Source organism: Dipodomys merriami, unplaced genomic scaffold (genome assembly GCF_024711535.1).
Source record: "Dipodomys merriami isolate MVZ:Mamm:240054 unplaced genomic scaffold, mDipMer1.0.p SCAF_12, whole genome shotgun sequence".
Classification (NCBI taxonomy): domain Eukaryota; kingdom Metazoa; phylum Chordata; class Mammalia; order Rodentia; family Heteromyidae; genus Dipodomys; species Dipodomys merriami.
This window is the reverse complement of record NW_027202493.1, coordinates 5,796,395-5,818,352: the sequence shown is the minus strand read 5'-3', so window position 1 is coordinate 5,818,352 and position 21,958 is coordinate 5,796,395. Positions and strand designations below refer to the sequence as shown.

The following is a 21,958-nucleotide window of genomic DNA, read 5'->3' as shown; positions in this document are numbered from 1 at the left end:
CTTACTTTTTATGGGCCTATCTGAAAATTAATTGCATCTGTGGATGGCATATATTGGTAGGACAACAGTGGTATAAAGTATAACAATAAAAATAGTCACACAAGCTGGTGGCTCACGCCTGTAATCCTAGCTACTCAGGAGGCTAAGACATGAGGACTGAAGTTCTAAGTCAACCCGAGCAGGAAAGACTGAGACTCTTACCTCGGCTTTAACACCAAAAATGCTGGAAGAGGAGCTGAGGTTCAAGGGAGGAGAGCACTAACTTTGAGCTCAAAACGTTAAAATACAGCTCTCAGGCCCTGAGTTCAAGCCCAGGATCGGCACCAAAAAAAAAAAAAAAAAAAAGAAAATCCCGTTTGCGCTAAGGAGTTTCTATCCCGGGTACCTGCGCCCCAGAATTTTTGTGCAGATCTTGACATCTAGGGATCTGTTCGGCTTTTTTTTTTTTTTTGGGGGGGGGGGGGTGGAAGGAGTCTGGTCGTGGGGCCTGAACTCTGGGCCTGGGCGCTGTCCCTCAGCTCTTCAGCTCAAGGCTAGCACTCTACCACTTGAGCCACAGCACCACTTCCGGCTTTTTTCTTTTTTCTTATGTGGTGCTGAGGAATCGAACCCAGGGCCTCGTGCATGCAAGGCAAGCGCTCTACCACTGAGCCACCTTCCCAGCCCCGCGCGGCCTTTTGAACGGCGCTAGGCCACCCACGGCTGCTTTTTTCCTCTCAGAAGAGTCCTAGGGGTCGGGAGCCGCAATGGCTCCGACAGCAGGAAAGAGGCCGGTTGGCTTTCGGGCTCGGGCCGAGAGGACGTAGACACCGCACCAGGGGCGCTCCGACCCCGCAGGGAGCCCGACCGTCCCCACAACGCCCGCAGCGGGCCCCACGGGCCCCCTAAGATGGCCGCCGAGGGCGGTCCGCTGGCTTCGTGCCCGCCCTGCGCTGTCCGCGATGGATTGAATAAGTCAACTTGATTCTGAGCTGCGATTGGTCGTCAGTTCGTGAGGGGGCGGGACCGGAAGGTGGGCTCCGCCGCGGGTGCGGAAGGTTGGGGTTGGGGGGGGCGGCGCTCTGTGTCGCTCCCCGGAGAATGTGGAGAGCTGGCAGGATGTCCGCCGAACTGGGAGTGGGGCTCGCGCTGAGGACCGTGAATGAGCGCCTCCAGGAGGCCGTGGCGCGGCGGCCGCAGGTGAGGAAGGGGACCGCGCTGGGAGAGCGGGGGGCCGCCCTGCGGAGGGGGACCCCGCGCCGCCCCCGGTCGTCACGGTGACGCGCCGGGGTCTCCCCGAGGGGCGGGGCCAGCTGGCCGGGCGTGGGCCGGGGCTGCGGCGCGGCGTCGGCCGCGGTGGGGTTTCCTCGCGACCGCGCGCTCAGCCTGCTCGGCTGCCCCGAGGTTGGCGGGGTTGTCCCGCGGGGGACCGTCGCGTCGGGCCGTTTCCTGTCGCTCGGTGTAGGGGTCTTGGTGGCCCCCATGAGAGCCAGCCGCCCCCAACCCACAGGCCGCACCGGGAGCGTCTGATAGCAGAAACACGAGAAGGAGCCAGACCCTCCCACGATCGCGTGTGGGTCAGCGTCTGACAGTCACTTCCACCCTTGGCCAACGTGGGCACGGATTGACCTGATTTTATAGGCGACAAAGCTGCACTTGGGCGTTTGGAGTAGCCAGGAGCTGTCAGATGTCTATCAACAAGCTGTTTCAGGGGAGATTTTTTTTTTCCCTTTTTCTTCTGTATATATTTTGTCTCCTCTTGAACTTTGATTAGACCCAAAGTCCAGAGGTCAACTCATCTCCAGGCAAGCTAAGGTGAATAGAGTGAAATGAGACAGCCCTAAACAGGAAAGGTTAAAAAAAAATCTTCTGAGCAAGCATTTATGAACTTAAAATGCTGTTCTGAAGAGTGAAGACCTAGTTTTTTTGGGGGGGGGTTGGGGGGGGTAGGTCATGGGGTCTGAACTCTGGGCCTGGTCACTGTCCCTCAGCTCTTCAGCTCAAGGCTAGCACTCTACCACTTGAGCCACAATGCCACTTCTGGCTTTTTCTACTTATGTGGTGCTGAGGAATCGGACCCAAGGCCTCATGCATGCAAGGCAAGCACTCTACCACTGAGCCACCTTCCGCCCCCTAATTAGTCTTTACTTAACTGCTTTTACATGTTGCTTTGAATAAGTCACTTAACTATACTGGTCCTCAGTTTCCTCATCTGTACATGCAGTAGGATGGACTCTGAAAGTTCTTAGCTTTCTTCTGGCCTTACTGTTCTGTGATCCTCAGTGATTCTCCAAGGAAAGCCTAGGGATTCCTCTAATACATATTGGTATGGGAAAGTCTGTTAGGTGCATTCTGGGAGTGCCCAGCCCAACTGCATGTTCCACTTTCTCTCTGGAAGCCATCAATTCATGTACATAATCCTAGAAATTATGACATGGTCTCATAAGAGATTGAAGACACAGCCCCTCCCACAGTAGCAAGCAAGAGGATACTATGTACTAATGTTCCTAACTTTTTCAGGCCCTTGAACATGCTGTGGTTCCATGAAAACCACAATGAGTAGGGGTGAGGGGCAGTGGGAAAAATGAACTGTTTAAGGAGTCTTTTGTTACCTCCCAGTACATTTGGCTGCAGCTGAGTGCATGGAAATTTGCCTTTTAGATAATGGCTACTGGGAGAGGTTAGATATAGGTCTGATTATGTCACAGTCATCAGTTGATTGAGTCACAGATTGAACAGTGTATTTATTAGCCTATTTAGGCTACTTTCAGAGTAAATGAAGGCAACATTAAAAATTACACAAGAGGCAGGCACTGGTGGCTCACACCTGTAAGCCTGGCTAGCTACTCAGGAGGCTGAGATCTGAGGATTGTGGTTCAGAGACAGAAGAGGCAAAAAAGTCTGTGAGACTCTTATCTCCAATAAACTATCAGAAAACCAGAAGTGGAGCTGTGGCTGAAAGTGGTAGAGCAAAAGAATTCAAAGACAGTGCCCAGGCCTTGAGTTCAAACCCTACAACCAACAAAAACAAAAACAATAAAACAAATTACACCAAGGCTGGGAATGTGGTTTAGCGGTAGAGTGCTTGCCTAGCATGCATGAAGCCCTGGGTTCTATTCCTCAGTACCACATATACAGAAAAAGCTGGAAGTGGCACTGTGGCTCAAGTGATGCTAGTCTTGAACAAAAGAAGCTCAGGGAAGCTCAGGGACAGTGCCCAGGCCCCGAGTTCAAGCCCCAGGACTGGAAAAACATTACACAAGACTAGCTAGATGCTGTGGCTCACACCTGTAATTGTAGCTACTCAGGAAGCTGAGATCTGAGAATCACAGTTCAAAGCCAGCCTGGGCAGAAAACTTGGTGAGACTCTTACCCAGTTAACCACCAGAAAACAAGGTGGTGCTGTGCCTTATAGTGGTAGAGAACTTGCCTTGAGCAGAATAGTTCAGGGATAGTGCCCGGGTCCTGAGTTCAAGCCATACAACCAACAACATTAAAAAATGAAAAATTACAAGAGACTAGAGTCACCAAAGCTGACTGGGGTTTTAAAAGCCAAAAGTGCTAATCTGAGTGATAGTTTTTTTGTTTTGTTGAAGTGTTAGGATCAGAACCAGAGCTCAGGCTTGCCCAGCTTAGCAAGCCATATACCATTGAGTCATACCCCTGCCCATGAACTGATTTTATCTCCAGAATTGGTATTTGGGAGAATCATCTTGAGAATCACTTATTAAAAAGAAATTCTGGCTGGGCGCTGGACAGTGCCCAGGCCCCGAGTTCAAGCCCCAGGACTGGAAAAACATTACACAAGACTAGCTAGATGCTGTGGCTCACACCTGTAATCCTAGCTACTCAGGAGGTTGAGATCTGAGGATCACAGTTCAAAGCCAGCCCGGGCAGGAAAGTCCGTGAGACTCTTACCTCCAATTAACCACTAGAAAACTGGAAGTGGAGCTGTGGCTCAACCGGTAGAACACTCGCCTTGAACTGAAGAGCACAGGGATAGCGCCCAGGCCCAGAGTTCAAGCCCCAGGACTGACCAAAAAAGAAATTCGCCAGATGCCAGTGGCTCACGCCTATAATCCTAGCTACTCAGGAGGCTGAGATCTGAGGATTGTGGTTCAGAGCCAGCCCAGGCAGGAATGTCTGTGACACTCTGCTCTCCAGTTAACCACCAGGAAACAAGTGGCGCTATCACTCAAATGGTAGAGTGCTCATCTTGAGCTGAAGAGCTGAGGGATAGTGCCTAGGCCTAGAGTTCAAGCCCCACAACTCTCTCTCACACACACACACAATTCTCAGCTGAGTGCTAGTGGCTCATACCTATAATCCTAGCTGCTCAGGATACAATCTGAGGATCACCATTTGAACCTGACAGGAAAGTTCTTGAGACTTTCATCTCCAATTAACCACTAAAAAGATAGAAGTGAAGCTATGGCTTAGGTGGTAGATCACTGGGATAGAGCCAGGGCACTGAGTTCAAGCCCCAAGATTGACACAAAAAAAAAACAAAAAGGAGATTCATAAGACTAGGGTAGAGTATCTAGCTTGAATGAGGCCCTGGATTCCATGCTCAACATTGTAAGCCAAAAGAAAAAAGATTCTTGTTCTCCAGTCAATTCATCACAACTCCTTGGGAACCTGGTGATGCTGATAAAGTTGATCAAAGACTACACCTCAAGAAAATCCTTTCTTAACTTGCTCAGCACTCCAGAGAAAGAAATGTCTTCTGTTAATAAGGTAATTTAACATTAGGTTGAATATAAGGCATTTGCTTCCACCCTTTGAGGTTGATCTCTTGTAGTCTGTTTGGTTTTTGGTTTTGTCGGTCGTGGGGCTTGAACTTTGCCTGGGAGCTATCCCTTGCTCTCAGCTCAAGGCGAGCACTCTACCACTTGAGCCACAGCGCCACTTCAGGTTTTCTGGTGGTTAATTGGAGATAAGAGTCTCACTGGCTTTCCTGTCCAGGCTGGCTGAACTATGATCCTGAGATCTCAGCCTCCTGATTAGCTAGGATTACAGGCACGAGTCACCAGCGTCCAGCTTTCTTGCAGTCTGTTTTACAGAATGTATCCTACTGGACTTAGGATATTCTCAAACATTCACCTATGTGGCTCTTTACCTCTTGACAGGATCTCCCAGCTATCCAACCCCGGCTTGTAGCAGTCAGCAAAACCAAACCTGCAGACATGGTGATTGAGGCTTACAATCATGGCCAGCGTACTTTTGGAGAGAACTATGTAAGAACCCTTTCCCAAAGAGCCTTTGGAAGTGCCATTGTTAACAAGCTTCTGACTTATTCTGCTTTTATCCTTTAGGTGCAGGAGCTACTAGAAAAAGCATCAAATCCTAAAGTAAGTAGACATCAGAATGCCTTCATTTGTATGTAAATCATGGCTTTTTGATTGAAAATTAAACCTTTGTTGATGGTGGAGTTTTAGAGGAAGACATTGGCTTGGGAGTTGAAATGTCCACTTTACCCTTGAGCCCCAAATAATTCTCAGTTGTCTATCTTTATTTTATTTTTTGCCAGTCCTGGGGCTTGAACTCAGGACTTGAGCAGTGTCCCTGAGCTTCTTTTGCTCAAAGCTAACACTCTACAATTTGAGCCACAGTACCACTTCCGGCTTTTTCTATATATGTGGTACTGAGGAATCAAACCCAGGGCTTTATGCATGCTAGGCAAGCACTCTACCACTAAGCCACATTCCCAGCCCATCAGTTGTCTATCTTTATTCAGACTGTAACTTTCTCTTTTGTGGCTGTTTGGAAATGGTGATTTTAGAGGCTTCCTAAAATCTTGTGAGATTTGAACCCTTGAATCTCTCCATTCTTGATGAGTTGTATCTGGGAAATGGAGAGACTGATGGGAAACGGAGTAGACGCCTTAAGTTTTTCTCTGATGATCCTTTTGCCTCATCAGGAGACTAATTTTATTACACTAAGAGAGTCTATATTTAACTGTATGTAAGGTTCCCAGGACTGTGCAAGGATTTTGACCATCAAGTCTTACATAAAGTCTGAGTCAAACATAATTACCTTTTTCTCTTCAGATTCTATCTTCATGTCCTGAGATCAAATGGCACTTCATTGGCCACTTACAGAAACAAAATGTCAACAAATTGATGGGTAAGATAAAACTGTATGAAGGCAGAACTGCTCTGTCATAGACTCTGTTGGCAGCAGAGGGCTAACAGGGTGAATGAGGATGAATATGTTGAAATAGTTTATTTATATCTTTGAAAGTAGAACAGAAAATCTTGTTGAGACTGTTTTAAGAAATGGAGTGTGGGCCAGGCACTGGTGGCTCACGCATGTAATCCTAGCTATTCAGGAGGCTGAGATCTGAGGATCTCGGTTCAAAGCCAGCCCGGGCAAGAAAGTCTGTGAGACTCTTATCTCCAATAAACTACCAGAAAACCGGAAGTGGCGTTGTGGCTCAAGCAGTAGAGCACTGGCCTTGAGCTGAATTGGGCAGGGACAGTGCCTAAGCCCTGCGTTCAAATCCCAGGACTAGCAAAATAAAAAGGGAGTGGGGGAAGAAATGGAGAGTAGAGCTAGATGCTAGTGGCTCACACCTATAATCCTAACTATGCAGGAGGCTGAGATCTTAGGTTCAAAGTTCAAAGCCAGCCCTAGCAGGAAAATAATTGAAACTCTTTTTTTTTTTTTTTTTTTTTTTTTGGGTCTGGTCATGGGGCCTGAACTCTGGGCCTGGGCGCTGTCCCTCAGCTCTTCAGCTCAAGGCTAGCACTCTACTACTTGAGCCACAGCGCCACCTCCAGCTTTTTTCTTATGTGGTACTGAGGAATCGAACCCAGGGCCTCAAGCATGCAAGGCAAGTGCTCTACCACTGAGCCACCTTCCCAGCCCATAGTTGGAACTCTTATCTCTAATTAAAAATAAAGACACAAAAAATAAAGACAGCGCTCTGGCCCTGAATTTAAGCCCCAGGATAGGCACACAGAACAAATAAAAAAGAAATGGGGAATTGAGTAAGGGAAAGCCATAGACTGGGCAACTTTAATTAGGATATATTGTATATGTTGTGGAAATATCTCAATGAAACCCCTTTGTAGAACTCATATGTTAATAATTTTAATTAAAAACTTGAACCTATTAGCATTATGAACAATAGCCAAGAATCAAACAATCCAAATCTTTACCAATTGATAAATAAAAAATATTTTTTAAAAAGCCTACTCTGTTATATGACTTATACCACCTTCTACATAAGAGAGAATAGCTTCAGCCAGGCACTTATAATCCTAGCTACTCAGCAGGTTGAGATTGGAGGGTTGAGATTTGAAGCCACACAAGGCAGAAAAGTCCTCAAGACTTTATCTCCAGTTAACCAACAAAATGCATGACTGGAGGTGTGTTCTCTAAGTGGTAAGAGTGCCAGCCATGGGGCCAGAGTTCAAGCCCCCATTCTAGCAAAAAATAGAGCAGCTTTTACAACACACCAACTCACTATTTGTGTTGTGAGGTTTTGCTTGATAAAATACAATAAATAGGGGCTGGGAAGGTGGCTCAGTGGTAGAGTGCTTGCCTTGCATGCATGAGGCCCTGGGTTCGATTCCTCAGCACCACATAAGCAGAAAATAAAAAGCCAGAAGTGGCACTGTGGCTCAAGTGGTAGAGTGCTAGCCTTGAGCTGAAGGGCTGAGGGACAGCGCCCAGCCCCAGAGTCCAGGCCCCATGATCGGACCAAAAATAAATAAATAAATAAAAAATAAATAAGGCTGGGAATGTGACTTAGTGGTAGAGCGCTTGCCTAGTATGCATGAAGCCAGGGTTCGATTCCTCAGTGCCACATAAACAGAAAAAGCTGGAAGTGGCATTATGGATCAGGTGGTAGAGTGCTAGCCTTGAGAAAAATGCCCAGGGACAATGCCCAGGCCCTGAGTTCAAACCCCAGGACTAGCAAAATAATATACATGTACATGTGTGTGTGTGTGTGTGTGTGTGTGTGTGTGTGTGTGTATATATATATATACATATATATGCATACGTATATATATATATGTACAGTAAATAAAAAGGTGTAAAGTAAAACTAGGAATTGACTACAAGTGAATGAGGGTGTGGCTCTGTTAGAGCACTTGTCTAGGATTATAGAGGCCCTAGATTTAATTCTCCAGCAACACAAAAAATAGTATTAATAGTTTTCTACAGTAAGATTTAACAACATGACACCATAGAGATCTTGATTAACTGAACTTATTTCTCTCAAAAAGAAAGTTTTTTTGCGCTGGGAATGTGGCTTCGTGGTAAAGTGCTTGCCTATCATGCATGAAGTCCTGGGTTGGATTCCTCAGTACTGTATAAACAGAAAAGGCCAGAAGTGGCACTGTGGCTCAAGTGGTAAAGTGCTAGCCTTGAGCAAAAGAAGCTCGGGGACAGTGTCCAGGCCTTGAGTTCAAGCCCCAGGACCAGCCAAAAACAAAAACACATGATTTACAAATCTTTTCCTCACATGCACACGGTGACTAATACCCAGCTGAATACTTGAAGTAGCCTAGTGCAGATAGATCACTGGGTTCTCTCTGGGCAGGTCTCTCCTCTTCCACATCCTGACAGGTGAATTCTGGCTGCCTAAGTCTTTCCATATGCTCAGCTCCATGTCCTCAACCAGGAGTTTACTACACTCTGCATGTGTTTCCCTAGCATCATATTCTAGAACACTCAGGCAGTAAGCTGGGGCAGTTGTAGAAGCTCACCTCATCTGTTTCCCATCTCTCAGATCATTTTTATTGCATGATATCTAGTTCTGATAAGCCATTCTTTTATATGGATGTCATATATTTTATCCATTTGGTTATTAGACAGCTAGTCAAGGTGGCTCATACCTATAACTTCAGGAAGTAGAGATTGGGAGGACTATTATTCAAGGCTAGGCCAGACAAAAATTATTAAGACCAGCCGGGCGCTGGTGGCTCACGCCTGTAATCCTAGCTACTCAGGAGGCTGAGATCTGAGGATCGCGGTTCAAAGCCAGCCCGGGCAGGAGAGACCATGAGACTCCTATCTCCAATAAACCACCAGAAAACCGGAAGTGGCGCTGTAGCTCAAGTGGTAGAGCGCTCGCCTTGAGCTGAAGAGCTGAGGGACAGCGCCCAGGCCTGGAGTTCAAGCCCCATGACCGACAAAAAAAAAAAAAAAATTATTAAGACCTTATCTCAATAAAATAAGCCAGGCTTGGTAGCATGCACTTGTCATCACAAATGTACAGTAGGTCATAGGTAAGAGGATCAAAGTCTGAAGCCCTATGTAAAAAGTGAGACCCACCTAAAAACTAAAGCACAAAAAAAAAGGCTTAGAAGTATGGCTCAAGTGGTAAAGCACCTGAGTAGTAAGGACAAGGTCCTGAACTTAAACCCCAGTACTAGTATTTTTAAAACGAAAAGGGAAAATCTGATTTCTATACTGTGTCTTATCTGGGAGATATATAATGTATTATTAAAAGATACTTCATGTTGGGTGTGAAGGAACTTTATACACACACACACAATATACATGCATATATACATACACCTTTTTTGGGGGAGGGGGGTCAGGGGGCTTGAACTCGAGTCTGGCTCTTTCCCCTGAGTTCTTCAGCTCAAGGCTAGCACTCTACCACTTGAGCCACAGTGCCACTTCCGGTTTTGGAGATAAGAGTCTCAGGGACTTTCCTGCCTGGGCTGGCTTTAAACTGTGATCCTCAGATCTAAGTCTCATGAGTAGCATGAGCCACTGCCGCCTGGCAGGAATTTATATTCTTAATTTGAAATAAAAACTGTAAACTGGTCTGGGAATATGGCTTAGTGGTAGAGTGATTGCCTAGCATTCATGAAGCCGTGGGCTCAATTCCTTACTACTACATAAGCACAAAAGGCGGGAAGTGGTGCTGTGACTCAAATGGTAGAGTGCTAGCCTTGAGCAAAAGAAGCTCAGGGACATTGCCCAGTCTCTGAATTCAAGCCCCAGGACTGGCAAAAAAAAAAAAAAAAAAGTAAAAATATTACAAATAGAGGAAAGTACTTAATTTTCTGAGACTTAGGAAAAAGCCTTTCTAAGCAGGACAAAAATCAAGGAACTAAGCCAGACACCAGTGGCTCACGCCTGTAATCCTAGCTGCTCAGGGGATGAGATCTGAGGATCTCAGTTCAAAGCCAGCCCAGGCAGGAAAAGTCCATGAGACTCTTCTTTTTCTTTTTTTTAATAATTATTTTTGGTTCAGTCGTGGGACCTGTACTCTGGGCCTGGGCGCTGTCCCTCAGCTCTTCAGCTCAAGGCTAGCCCTCTACCACTTGAGCCACAGCGCCACTTCTGGCTTTTTTCTTTTTGCTTATGTGGTGCTGAGGAATCAAACCTAGGGCCTTAGGCTTGCAAGGCAAGCACTCTACCACTGAGCCAACTTCCCAGCCTCCCTGAGACTCTTATCTCCAATAAACCACTAGAAAACTGGAAGTGGGGCTGTGGCTCAAGTGGTAGAGCACTCACCTTGAAGAGCGCAAGGACAGCCCCCAAGCCCAGAGTTCAAGCCCCACAACCAACCAAAGAAAAAAAAATTTAGGGACTAAAAACAGCAAATTTGATTAAACAGAAATTAAGTTTCTATATGTCAATGCTAAATATAAGTTCAGATTGAATGGGATGTAATACTTTGAAATGGAGGAAACATTACTGTCCAAAACATATATAAAAACAATCTTTATATTATTTATAAGAAATACATAAGAATTAACAGGCATTTTACAAAGAGGAAAAATACAAAAGATCAGTAACTAAACCAAAAGTGTTTTAATCTAGACCAATATAAAATAATAAATTCCATTTCTCTTTTTGTCAGTTGTGGGACCTGCACTCTGGGCCTGTGTGCTGTCCCTCAGCTCTTCAGCTCAAGGCTAGCGCTACCATTTGAGCCACAGCACCACTTCTGGCTTTTTCTGCTTATATGGTGCTGAAAAATTGAAACCAGAGCCTTGTCCATGCAAGGCAAGCATTTTTTACCACTGAGCCACCTTCCCAGCCCCAATGAATTCCATTTCTTATTAATCAGATTTCTAAAAAAAGAAAAATGGCCAACATCTAGTGTTTTTGTTTTTCTTTTTGTGCCTATACTGGGGCTTGAACTCAAGACCTATGTTCATGCTTACCATTTTCGATCAAGGCTGACATTCTGTCACTTAAACCATACCTCCACTTTTGGCTTCGTTGGGGAGGGGGGGTTAATTGGAGATAAAAGTCATGGATGTTCCTGCCTGGACTGGCCTCAAATTGGGATCTTCATAGCTCAGCTTCCATTTGGTTAGATTACAGGCATGAGCCACCAGCACCTAGTTTAGTGTTTTGAATAAGTCAGCATTTCTATATCTATCCAGAAAGATTTTAAGATGGTTGGGTCTGTCTTGGAGGATATAGCTCAGTGATAGAGTCCTGGTTTATCATTTGCAGGGGCCTGGGTTTGATCACTAGCACAACAACAACAAAAAATATAGTCAATATGCTTGGATCAGATCTCAGCACCTCTGTTTTCCCTACTATATGGAGATAATAATGTTTCATGAACTGTGGTGAAGACTGCAAAGAAATAATGTTGGCTGGGGACAGTGACACTTACCTGTAGTGGCAGCTGCTAAGTATACTCACGCAAGAAAATCATTAAGGTCAAGCAGGTGTCAGTGGCTCATGCCTGTAATCCTAACGACTCAGGAGGCTGAGATCTGAGGATCACGGTTCAGAGCCAGTCAAGGCAGGAAAGTCCATGAGACTCTTATCTCCAGTTAACTACCAGAAAACCGGAAGTGGCACTGTGGCTCAAGTGGTAGAGTGCTTACCTTGAGCTGAAAAACTCAGAGACAGCACCCAAGCCCAGATTTCAAGCCCCATGACTGACCAAAAAAAAAAATCGTTAAGATGAAGGCCATCCTATTCAACATACAAGGCCCTGTCTCAAAGAAGAAAAAAAGAAAAAGGTCAGTGGTAAAACACCTTCCTGTATACACAAAGCCCTGAGTTCAATCCCCATCACAGGAAGGAAGGAAAAGAGAAAGTGAAAGGGAATCATTAGCATACTCTCAAAAGATTTCAGTGTTCAGTAAAAAATAAGTTGTGCAGGCTTGCCTCTGCCACCATCACTCTTTTATCTGAGGCAAGATTGAAACTTCATCATTGGTAATTGCATCTTTGCTTCCTATGTGGGTCATTCTGTTTTCACTCCTTTTCAAAGGACCTGTTGCAGAAACTTTAGAACATGGTCATTGTCATCTTGCCATTTCTCAGTTTGAACTGATACATAATTAGATCAAGCCTACTATTCACAATCTCTTTAATTACCAGCTTCTTGAAGCACCTGGGTACCTATGCTGTCTGACTATAGTATGTTGGTATTTACTTTGCTGATAAAACAAGATGGTTTAACCTTTGAACTTGAGTTTAGCAAAACTCTCATATTTGTGTGCTTAATGGAACTAAGATTTAACTGTTGTTCTTTTTCAGGGATATTTTTTCTTCTACCACCTCAAAGATTTATTGCATGTGCCTGCTGCAGTAGGTTAAATAAAGAATCTCCCACCTCTTTCTCATTACAGCTGTCCCCAACCTGTTCATGCTGGAAACAGTGGATTCTGTGAAGTTGGCAGATAAAGTGAACAGCTCCTGGCAGAAAAAAAGTTCTCCAGAAAGGTTAAAAGTTATGGTCCAGATTAATACCAGTGGAGAAGAGAGTAAGTTACCAGATCTGAATTGCAGGGTTTCTTCCCTTAGGGTAGCTAAAATGCAGAGAGAATGGTGAGCATTACTGTCTGGGGATAGGACTATAGAAACTCATTGTTTCATGTATGATCTAGAAGTGTAATGACATGAAGCCAGTCTATGCATAATTCTTTAATACACCATGTGTGTTATGTCTTAATTTGTGGAAGAGAGGAAGAATCAGAAGGGATTATGTCTTTGATCTCCTAAAAATTCCCAAAGGTCACCACTCCTCAAAGGATTTATAGTTACATGTATTAAAAAAATGCATGCATGTATAAGAAAAAATACTTTGTCAAGCTGGGTATGGTGATATATTCCTGTAATTCAACACTTGAGAAAAAGCCGGGCGCCAGTAGCTCACGCCTGTAATCCTAACTATTCAGGAGGCTGAGATCTGAGGATTGAGGTTCGAAGCCAGCGCAGGCAGGAAAGTCTGTGAGACTCATCTCCAATAAACCACTAGAAAACCGAAAGTGGCGCTGTGGCTCAAGCGGTAGAGCACTCCCCTTGAGCTGAAGAGCGCAGGGACAGTGCTAAAGCCCAGAGTTCAAATTCAAGCCCCACAACCAAAAAGAAAAGAAAAGAAAAACAAAAGAGGTACCAGTGGCTCGTGCCTATAATCCTAGCTACTCAGAAGGCTGAATGCTAAGGATCATGGAGCTATGGCTCAAGTGTTAGAGTGCTAGCCTTGAGAGAAAAAGCTAAGGGACAAGAGCCTTAAGTTCAAGCTCCAATACTAACACACACACACACACACACACAAAGGGAAAGCTGAGCACAAGTCAGAGACTGTCAGGAGGATTGGGTTAACACTCAACAGGGAAAAGTATGGCCTTTGATATCAGATAAGCAGGGCTTGAGCTATACTTATTTTGAGCTTTGGAACTTTGGGTCAGTGACCTATCCTCTCTGTACCTTGCTTGTATGGCAATGGCCTAATTATACCCATGGCAGAGGGTGAGGTGAGGATTGGATGTGGTGATGCAAGCAGAGCTAGCAACACAGAACCTTAAACATCTTACTTGTTAGATTTCTATTACGAATAAACATTTGACAGCTGGGAAAGTGGCTTAGTGGTAGAGTGCTTGTCTAGCATGCATGAAGTCCTAAGTTCAATTCCTCAATACCACATATACAGAAAAGGCCAGAAGTGGTGCTGTGGCTCAAGTGGCAGAGTGCTAGCCTTGAGCAAAAGAAGCTCAGGGACAGTGCCCAGGTCCTGAGTTCAAGCCCAGGACTGGCAAAAAATAAAAATAAATGTTTGAGCTGATGTCTCACACTTGTAATCCTAGCCATTCAGGAGGGTGAGATCTGAGGATCTAGATTGAAAGCTGTCCCTGGAAGGAAAAGTCCATGAAAGACATCTTGAACTACCAAAAAGCCAGAAGTAGAGCTGTGGCTCAAAGGAGAGATGCTAGTCTTGAGTGGAAAAGCTACAGGGCAGTCAGTTCACAGGACATGAGTTCAAGCCCCAAGACCAGCACAAAAAAAGAAAGAAAAGAAATGTTTGAATATCATGCATTTGCTTACAGCCATCCAGGCAACTATATTCATTGAGTCTTAGCATGAAGGGGCACAGTATAGGCATCTGTTTCCAGATATGCCTTGGAGTCAAGCTACCTGCATTCAAATATCACTTCTGCAGTTGCAGTTTATTTGACCTTAGAAAGGCACTTAGCCTCCCTGTGTCACAGTTTCTTCATCTTTAGAATGGGGCTTGTAGGAAAACTTACTCCTACAGCTATTATTATATTAAATGAAAAACTCTTCAGACTTGGATTTCAACAGTTACCATTGTACTGTATACACATGCTACATAACATTGTTACATAGGCAATTCTCAGATTGATTCTATGTCAACTTTATTACATCATTCCTTGACAAGTAGCTGTGAATCACCCCAACTTAGTATGGAAGTGAATGGTCATAAATAACTTCCTTCCGTTGTTAAGCCTTTTAAATAGAACTATTCAAGATAGTTCTATTGTTAATACATCAATAAAACCACAGCTATCAAATGTAGAAAGATAGTTATCAGGTTTATCTGGGATTTTGGCTGTGTGATTCTTCTGGTGTCCCAAGAAATGTTAGATTATTTTTTTCTATTCCCTCTCTTTGCTGTCTCAGCTAAAATCCTGAGAAAGGCCAGCAGTGTAGCTCAGGAGTAGAACACTTACCAAGAATATAAGAAGCACCACCAAAAATAAATAAAAAGTTATCATCCTGGGATGTAGTGAAGAGAATGAAATTTACATCTTTTTCCTTGAGAAGTTCAGAGCTGAACCTGAAGGGGAACAACACTGAGGAACTCTAATACAAAAGACAAACTGGGTGCTCACGCCTATAATCCTAGCTACAAAGGAGGCTAAGATCTGAGAGCATTGTTCCAAGCCAGCTAGGCAGGAAAATGTGATTCTTACCTCCAATTAAGTACCAAAAAGCCAGAAGCTGAGGTGTGGCTCAAGTGGTAGAGTGCTAGCGTTGAATATACATGCTCAGGGACAGTGCCCAGATCCATAGGTCAAGTCCCAAGACCAGCACCAAAAACAAAAGACTTGAGGGTAGGTTATTTCATAAGATATTCATCTGTATCACTTCTGCTACAGGGAAGAGAAGAGAATGGTACCTTCCTCTGGCTCTTTAGGACTCACCTCCAAATGCATCTTCTGTCTCTTTTGTGAAGGTAAACATGGCCTTCTGCCTGCTGAGATGATAGCAGTGGTGGAACACATCAATGCCAAGTGCCCCAACCTGGAATTTGTGGGGCTGATGACCATAGGAAGCTTTGGGCATGACCTTAGTCAAGGACCAAACCCAGACTTTCAGGTACCAGGAGCTGGGGATGATGCTCATGTGTGAAAGCATACTGCAGCTCATAGAGCATATGTTTTTGCATGTGTGGGATCCTGGTTTGATACCCCGCATCCACAGTGGAACAGAAGTGTCACAGTGGAATACTGTAGTAAGTTTAGAGACATCCCAGAAGTAGTTCAACTTGTGGCTAAATGGCTACATTCTTAAAAATAATGAGCCCTTCCCCCCTAATGCTTGTAGTTTTATTTTGTAGTTGGATTGTTTTGTTTTAGTGTTCTTTTTGTTGTTTGATTTTGGTTTCAGTGCTGAAGATATAACCTAGAGCCACTAGACAAGCATTCTATCACTGATACACCCCAGCCCTGATAGTTTTCTTGAAAGCTGAGGAAACTAAAAGCTTAAAGCCCATATAATAACTTCTAGCAATTTTTGTTATTGTTGTTTTGTTGTTTTGTTGTCCATTGTGAGGCTTGAACTCTGGGCCTAGGCACTGTCCCTCAGTGGTTAGGCTAGCGCTCTACCACTTGAGCCACAGCACCATTTCCAGTTTTCTGGTGGTTAATTGGAGATGAAGAGTCTCGTGGACTTTTTTTCCCTGGCTGGCTTTGAACCTCTATCCTCAGATCTCAGCCTCCTGAGTAGCTAGGATTTACAGGCGTGAGCCTTCAGCACCCAGCACTTCTAGCAGTTTTAACAGGCCTCAGAATCATAAAAGAATCAAAAAACAATCTTTAGAGAAGTTCAGATCTGACCATTTGCTTTCTTTTTTTGTTGGTTGTTTTTGTTTTGTGGTAGGAGAGATTTGAAACAGGGTCTTGATCTGTTACCCAGACAAAATTAAAAGTCAAGCTCGTTGTCGGTGTAGGGGGGGGGGGGAAGGAGAAGGATTGGGATTGGGGGGGAGGGGGGAGGCTGGGAAGGGATGTGAAGGGTAAACAAAGGAGGAAGCTGCAATGCTTGGTAAGAAATGTACGCATTATCCTGCCCATGTAATTGTAACTCCTCTGTACAGTATGTTCACAAATAAAATTAAATTAAATTAAAAAAAAATTAAAAGTCAAGATTCCTGTCTGGTGCTAATAGCTCATACCTGTAAGTCTAGTTACTAAGGAGGCTGAGATCTGAGAATCCCAGTTCAAACCCAGCCCAGACAGGAAAATCCATGAGACTGTTATCTCCAATTAACCACTAGAAAACCAGAAGCAATTATGTGGCTCAAAGTGGTAGACTATTAGCCTTGAGCAGAAAGAGCTCAGGGACAGCACTCAGGCCCTGAGTTCAAGCCCTATGACTGACCAAAAAAAAAAAGTCAAGATTCTTCTATCTCTGCCTCCCAAGTACTAGGAATTCAGACTTGTGTTACCTTGCCCAGCAGATCTGGCCATTGTTAGACACAATTGGAGACAGCAGGAGTAGAACACTCTCACATTTGTTTTTCTGTCAGGTATTACTGTCCCTGCGAAAGGAGCTGTGTAAAAAACTGAGCATCCCTGCTGACCAGGTTGAACTGAGCATGGGCATGTCCGGTGACTTCCAGCATGCAGTAAGTATGCTTCCTGGTGTCCTCAACCTCCATTGTAAGGTTTCTTTTTTGTTTTTGTTTTTTTTTTGTCGGTCATGGGGCTTGAACTCTGGGCCTGGGCGCTGTCCCTCAGCTCTTCAGCTCAAGGCGAGTGCTCTACCACTTGAGCTACAGCGCCACTTCCGGTTTTCTGGTGGTTTATTGGAGATAGGAGTCTCACGGTCTCTCCTGCCCGGGCTGGCTTTGAACCGTGATCCTCAGATCTCAGCCTCCTGAGTAGCTAGTATTACAGGTGTGAGCCACCAGCGCCCGGCTCCATTGTAAGGTTCTAAGCAAAGCAACAGAGTACCCAGTTGCAGTGGTTCTACTATTCCAGTGTTTCCTCTTCTTCATGCCTTTGCTTTTTTGGAGTGTATTTTACAGAAATTATAACTCAGTATAATTCCCTTAAAGGAAATAACCTAAAGTAAAATGAGAAAAATAAGAAATTAAGTTATAAGCTAGTAGGGGGGTTATAGCTCAAGGGTAAAGTGTGTGCTTAGGATGTAATAGGTTTTGGGGCTGGGAAGGTGGCTCAGTGGTAGAGTGCTTGCCTTGCATGCAAGAGGCCCTGGGTTCGATTCCTCAGCACCACATAAGCAAAAAGAAAAAAGCCAGAAGTGGCGCTATGGCTCAAGTGGTAGAGCGCTAGCCTTGAGCTGAAGAGCTGAGGGACAGCACCCAAGCCCAGAGTTCAGGCCCCACAACCGGACCCCCCCCCAAAAAAAAAAATAAGTCCTAGGTTTTGATCCACAAATAGAGAGAGAGAAACTGATCCCCAAACAAAAAGAACTAAAGTAAAAATAGAACAACTATAAATAAGATGGCAACTCATATACATGTGTTTCTAAAATAGTAAATAACTTGATAACAATTCTAAAAATCAGCCATACACAGGTGGCTCATACCTATAATCCTAGCTGCTCAAGAAGGCTAAGATTGAGGATCACAATTTGAAGCCAGCCTAGGCAGGAAAGTCCAGGAGACTCCTTGAGAGCCTTGGCTCTCATGGTGGAGTGCTAGTCTTGAGCACAAAAGCTCAGGGTCAGCCCCAGAATAAACACCAGGACCAGCAAAAAAAAAAAAAAAAAAGTTCTAAAGTATAAATTTGCATTCTGCTTCCAGATGACTATATATACCATATGTAATATATTAATAATTATGTTAAATAATAATATAATGTATATATTATATAATTTGAAATTATTTGTGCTTCTAACTAACATGGCATTTGCTTGTGTGCTTAGATAAGTATTAGGTTGTTTTCATTTGCCTAACCAGCACATTAGAAAGGCAAATGGGCTGCGAAAATAGCTCTTTTATTGTGCAGTTGTTTCTCACATACCTCAAGACATCCAACATCCCTGGTCCTCACCCAATACCATCAAATTCCCCAACCCATTGTGGCAACCGAAGGATTAATTACTGCTTCTCAAATACCCACTTTAAGGCAGTCCTGTTCCAAGGACTGCACTTCATTTGCTCAAGGCTAGCACTCTACTGCTTGAGCCATAGTGCTGGACTCAGGGCTTCATGTATGCTAGGCAAACACACTATCACTAGGCCACATTCCCAGCACCCCACTGTTCTTTATAACAGTCTCTAGGAAGCCAGAAAAGGAGGCACAGTAGCACATTTTACTGTTAAACTCTGTCCTTGATGTTTTCTTCTCTTTCCCACAGATTGAAGTAGGATCTACAAATGTCCGAATAGGGAGCACCATTTTTGGAGAGCGGGATTACTCGAAGAAACCTGTTCCAGACAAGACCGCAGCAGACTTAAAGGGCCCAGTGGGGGTAACACAGGAACACTGAGCTAAGGACAGCTAAGAAGACCAACTATGCACTAACCTAGGCTTCCATCTTTTTTTTTTTTTTTTTTTTTTGTCAGTCATGGGGCTTGAAGTCTGGGCTTGGGCACTGTCCCTGTGCTCTTCAGCTCAAGGCGAGCGCTCTACTGCTTGAGCCACAGCACCACTTCCAGTTTTCTAGTGGTTTATTGGAGATAAGACTCCCACAGACTTTCCTGCCCGGGCTGGCTTTGAACCTCAATCCTCAGATCTCAGCCTCCTGAGTAGCTAGGATTACAGGCGTGAGCCACCGGCACCCAGCGAGGCTTCCATCTTGATACACCCCATGTTCCAGCCCAGTCCTGCTGAGGATCACATGTGCTGATGGAAAGAAACCATTTGTGCTTAGTCTTTGCTATAAGAAGCTGACTTCAAGCAGTAGTTTTGGATCAGATTTGAGAAATGCAGACCCTTCTGCAAAAGAGTAGCCAGGAATTAAGTTCAATACTGAATTCTTTCCAGGAGTACCAATCAATCCATGAATGCCTTTTCCCGGATAAAACTTGGGTCACTGATGCCTCTAATCAGGGAAATCAGATGGTTTGCCATTTCTCATCCCACTTTAATAGGAAATTCTTCATTGAACCATTGCCATTGCTGCTCTGGAAGAAGGTGATTTCTGTCCCTAGTTTTCTCTAGACAGTATATCTGGAAGGTATGCTTTGCTAGGAACCGTCATACAGGTAACTTCAAGCAGTGGCTCCAAACACAAATTGTCACTAGTAAAGTGTCACTGACAGTTGTAATAGTGGTCCTGGAGTTCCAGGAGTACTTGTAATTAAGAGGTAAGCCTTTCTGACAACTCTTTACAACCGGATTTGAGCTTCCTCTAGGACCTATAGCAGTGGGAATTGAATGAGATTTCTCCACCGTGATTCTTTCCTAGTGATGTTTAGCAAAGACCAATGAATCTCATCCCCCTCAGACGGGCACATGGTTTCAACAAGGCCTTGCTTTGTGTTTTCCTTTCCAGGGGTACACTTTCCAGACACATTAAAGCTTACCCTCTATTCATATGCCAGGATTTTACAGTTCTCAGTTATTCATAAAGTAGCAAGATTGTCAAAAAACAAAGCACAATTCTCAACTATTCCCAACAGATAGCTTCAGTTTATTTTCTAGACAGTTTTTTCCTTGTTTATTCAACCCCCAATCTTAATTTTATGGATTAATTTTCAGAACATATTGCTGCTGCTGAATGTAATTTTGTAAAATAACCCTGTGCTGTTTCAAAGCTACAGTGTGATATTTCAGCCCATTAAATAAAAATGTGAGTTTGAATGATACCATCTGTGCCAAGTACAAAGCAATTAAAAGATTTATTTTTTATGATCTGGTGTGATGACTGAATATACCAAAAGAGCACTGGAGCCTGTAAACAGCAGCTGGTTCCCTCTCTGGGATGGCAGCCTGGCTTTGGGAGGGCTACCACTGGGTCACAGGTGCCATGGGATATATCATGCTATCATTGAAAAGGGGTTTGTGAGACTTAAAGGGTAAGAAAAGTGAAGGGTTTTGTTTGGGTGGGGGGTTTTTTTTGGGGGGGGAGGGTGGTTGTTTTGTTTTTTTGTGCCAGTCCTGGGGCTTGAACTTGGGACCTGGGAACTTTTTTTTTTTTTTTTTGGGTCAGTTGTGGGGCTTGCCTGGGCTCTCAATTCTTCAGCTCAAAGCAAGCGTTCTACCACTTGAGCCACAGCACCACTTCCGGTTTTCTGGTACTTTATTGGAGATAAGGGTCTCATGGACGTTCCTGCCTGGGCTGGCTTTGAACTGTGATCCTCAGATCTCAGCCTCCAGAATAGCTAGGATTACAGATGTGAGCCACCGGCGCTGGCATTATTCTTAAGCTTTTGTGCTTGCTCTACCACTTGAGCCACTGCTTCACTTCCAACTTTTTTGGTAGTTAATTGGAGATACTAGTCTCACCCACTTTCCTTTCTCAGGCTGGCTTTGAGTTGCAGTCCTCAGATCTCAGCCTTCTGAGTGGCTAGAATTACACATATGAATCACCAGAGCCCAGCAGAAAAGAGAAGTCTTAGCATGGTGTGGTGGTGCATGCCTGTAATCTTAGCACCACAGAAGATTTCAAGTTTGAGGCCAGCTTGGGCTACATAGGAAGATTCTAAAAAAAAATTTTTTTTTAAGTTTCTCTTGAAGAACGCTTTAGAATTGCCTCTAGATGGCAACATTAGCCAACCTGATTGGTGAGTGTTGGCCCAGGTCAGAAGTTTGCCCTGGAAGGTACTTTTGGTAATTTAGTCCCATTCCCCTTTTATGGACAGAAATGGAAGCCAGAGAGGACATAACTTTCTCCAAGTAATACAGCATACTTTACAGATGGCTTAGGAGCTTTAGCTTCCTCATCTCTATATTAGTATAACTCTTTGGAACAAAGCAAAAAAAAAAAAAAAAAAAGATCTCTGGCTTGTGCCTGGATATGAGGAACAAGATACAAGTCAGGGGAGCTGAATCAAATCCAGATTAAAGGGGAAGCAGAGTATATATACAGTTTATCCACAGCTGGGCAAGATCTTTCATAGAAAATTGAGCCAGACTCAATTTTATACACCATTGGCAGCTGGTTGGGTTACGCCCAGATTTTCATGAATGCAGTAACAGCATCCAGGGCAAGTTTCTTCAGTGACAACATGCTCTCCTGGGTCAGACCCACCCAAGCAGCCTAACCACTTCTAACCATATTGTCAGTAGCCCTTGTCTGTCCTGAAGCCAGCCTTGTAAAGGTTTGGGGTGTTCACACCCCACATACCAACAATACATCAAGGTTGGGTCAGGGGTTCCTCAAAGATTTTTATCACCTGCCACCTCTACCCCATGCCCCTTAGAGCTAGAACCCAGTGTCTAATTCATACTAGGCAAGTACTCTGCTATTAAGATCTCTCTCTCTCTCTCTCTCTCTCTCTCTCTCTCTCTCTCTCTCTCTCTCTCTCTCTCTCCCTCTCTCTCTTTCTTTCTCCCTCTCCCTCTCCCTCTCCCTCTCCCTCTCCCTCTCCCCC

The 21,958-nt window shown here is 44.4% G+C and overlaps 1 protein-coding gene across 2 annotated transcripts; it reads left to right on the top strand.

The window, feature by feature from the left end:
- Window positions 1–1,019: 1,019 nt before the first annotated feature.
- Plpbp (pyridoxal phosphate binding protein) lies at window positions 1,020–20,276 on the top strand. Of its 2 annotated transcripts, none has more exons than XM_070016191.1 (8): window positions 1,020–1,179; window positions 5,109–5,216; window positions 5,295–5,330; window positions 6,030–6,105; window positions 12,555–12,689; window positions 15,404–15,546; window positions 16,979–17,077; window positions 18,778–20,276. In XM_070016191.1, the coding sequence occupies exons 1-8, from the start codon at window positions 1,081–1,083 to the stop codon at window positions 18,907–18,909; spliced, it is 828 nt and encodes a 275-aa protein (XP_069872292.1). In that variant the 5' UTR covers window positions 1,020–1,080; the 3' UTR covers window positions 18,910–20,276. The 2 variants fall into 2 exon arrangements, with proteins under 2 accessions (XP_069872292.1, XP_069872293.1); XM_070016192.1 differs by lacking the exon at window positions 1,020–1,179 and adding an exon at window positions 4,592–4,716.
- The last annotated feature ends 1,682 nt before the right edge of the window (window positions 20,277–21,958 follow it).

What these genes read in the sequence shown, in the direction of transcription:
- Plpbp (XM_070016191.1), top strand. Translation starts at nt 1,081, where the DNA reads ATGTGGAGAGCTGGCAGGATGTCCGCCGAACTGGGAGTGGGGCTCGCG. An exon ending in TAATACCAGTGGAGAAGAGA is followed by an intron (nt 12,690 to 15,403) that starts GTAAGTTACCAG and finishes TCTTTTGTGAAG; the next exon opens with GTAAACATGGCCTTCTGCCT. An exon ending in GACCAAACCCAGACTTTCAG is followed by an intron (nt 15,547 to 16,978) that starts GTACCAGGAGCT and finishes TTTTTCTGTCAG; the next exon opens with GTATTACTGTCCCTGCGAAA.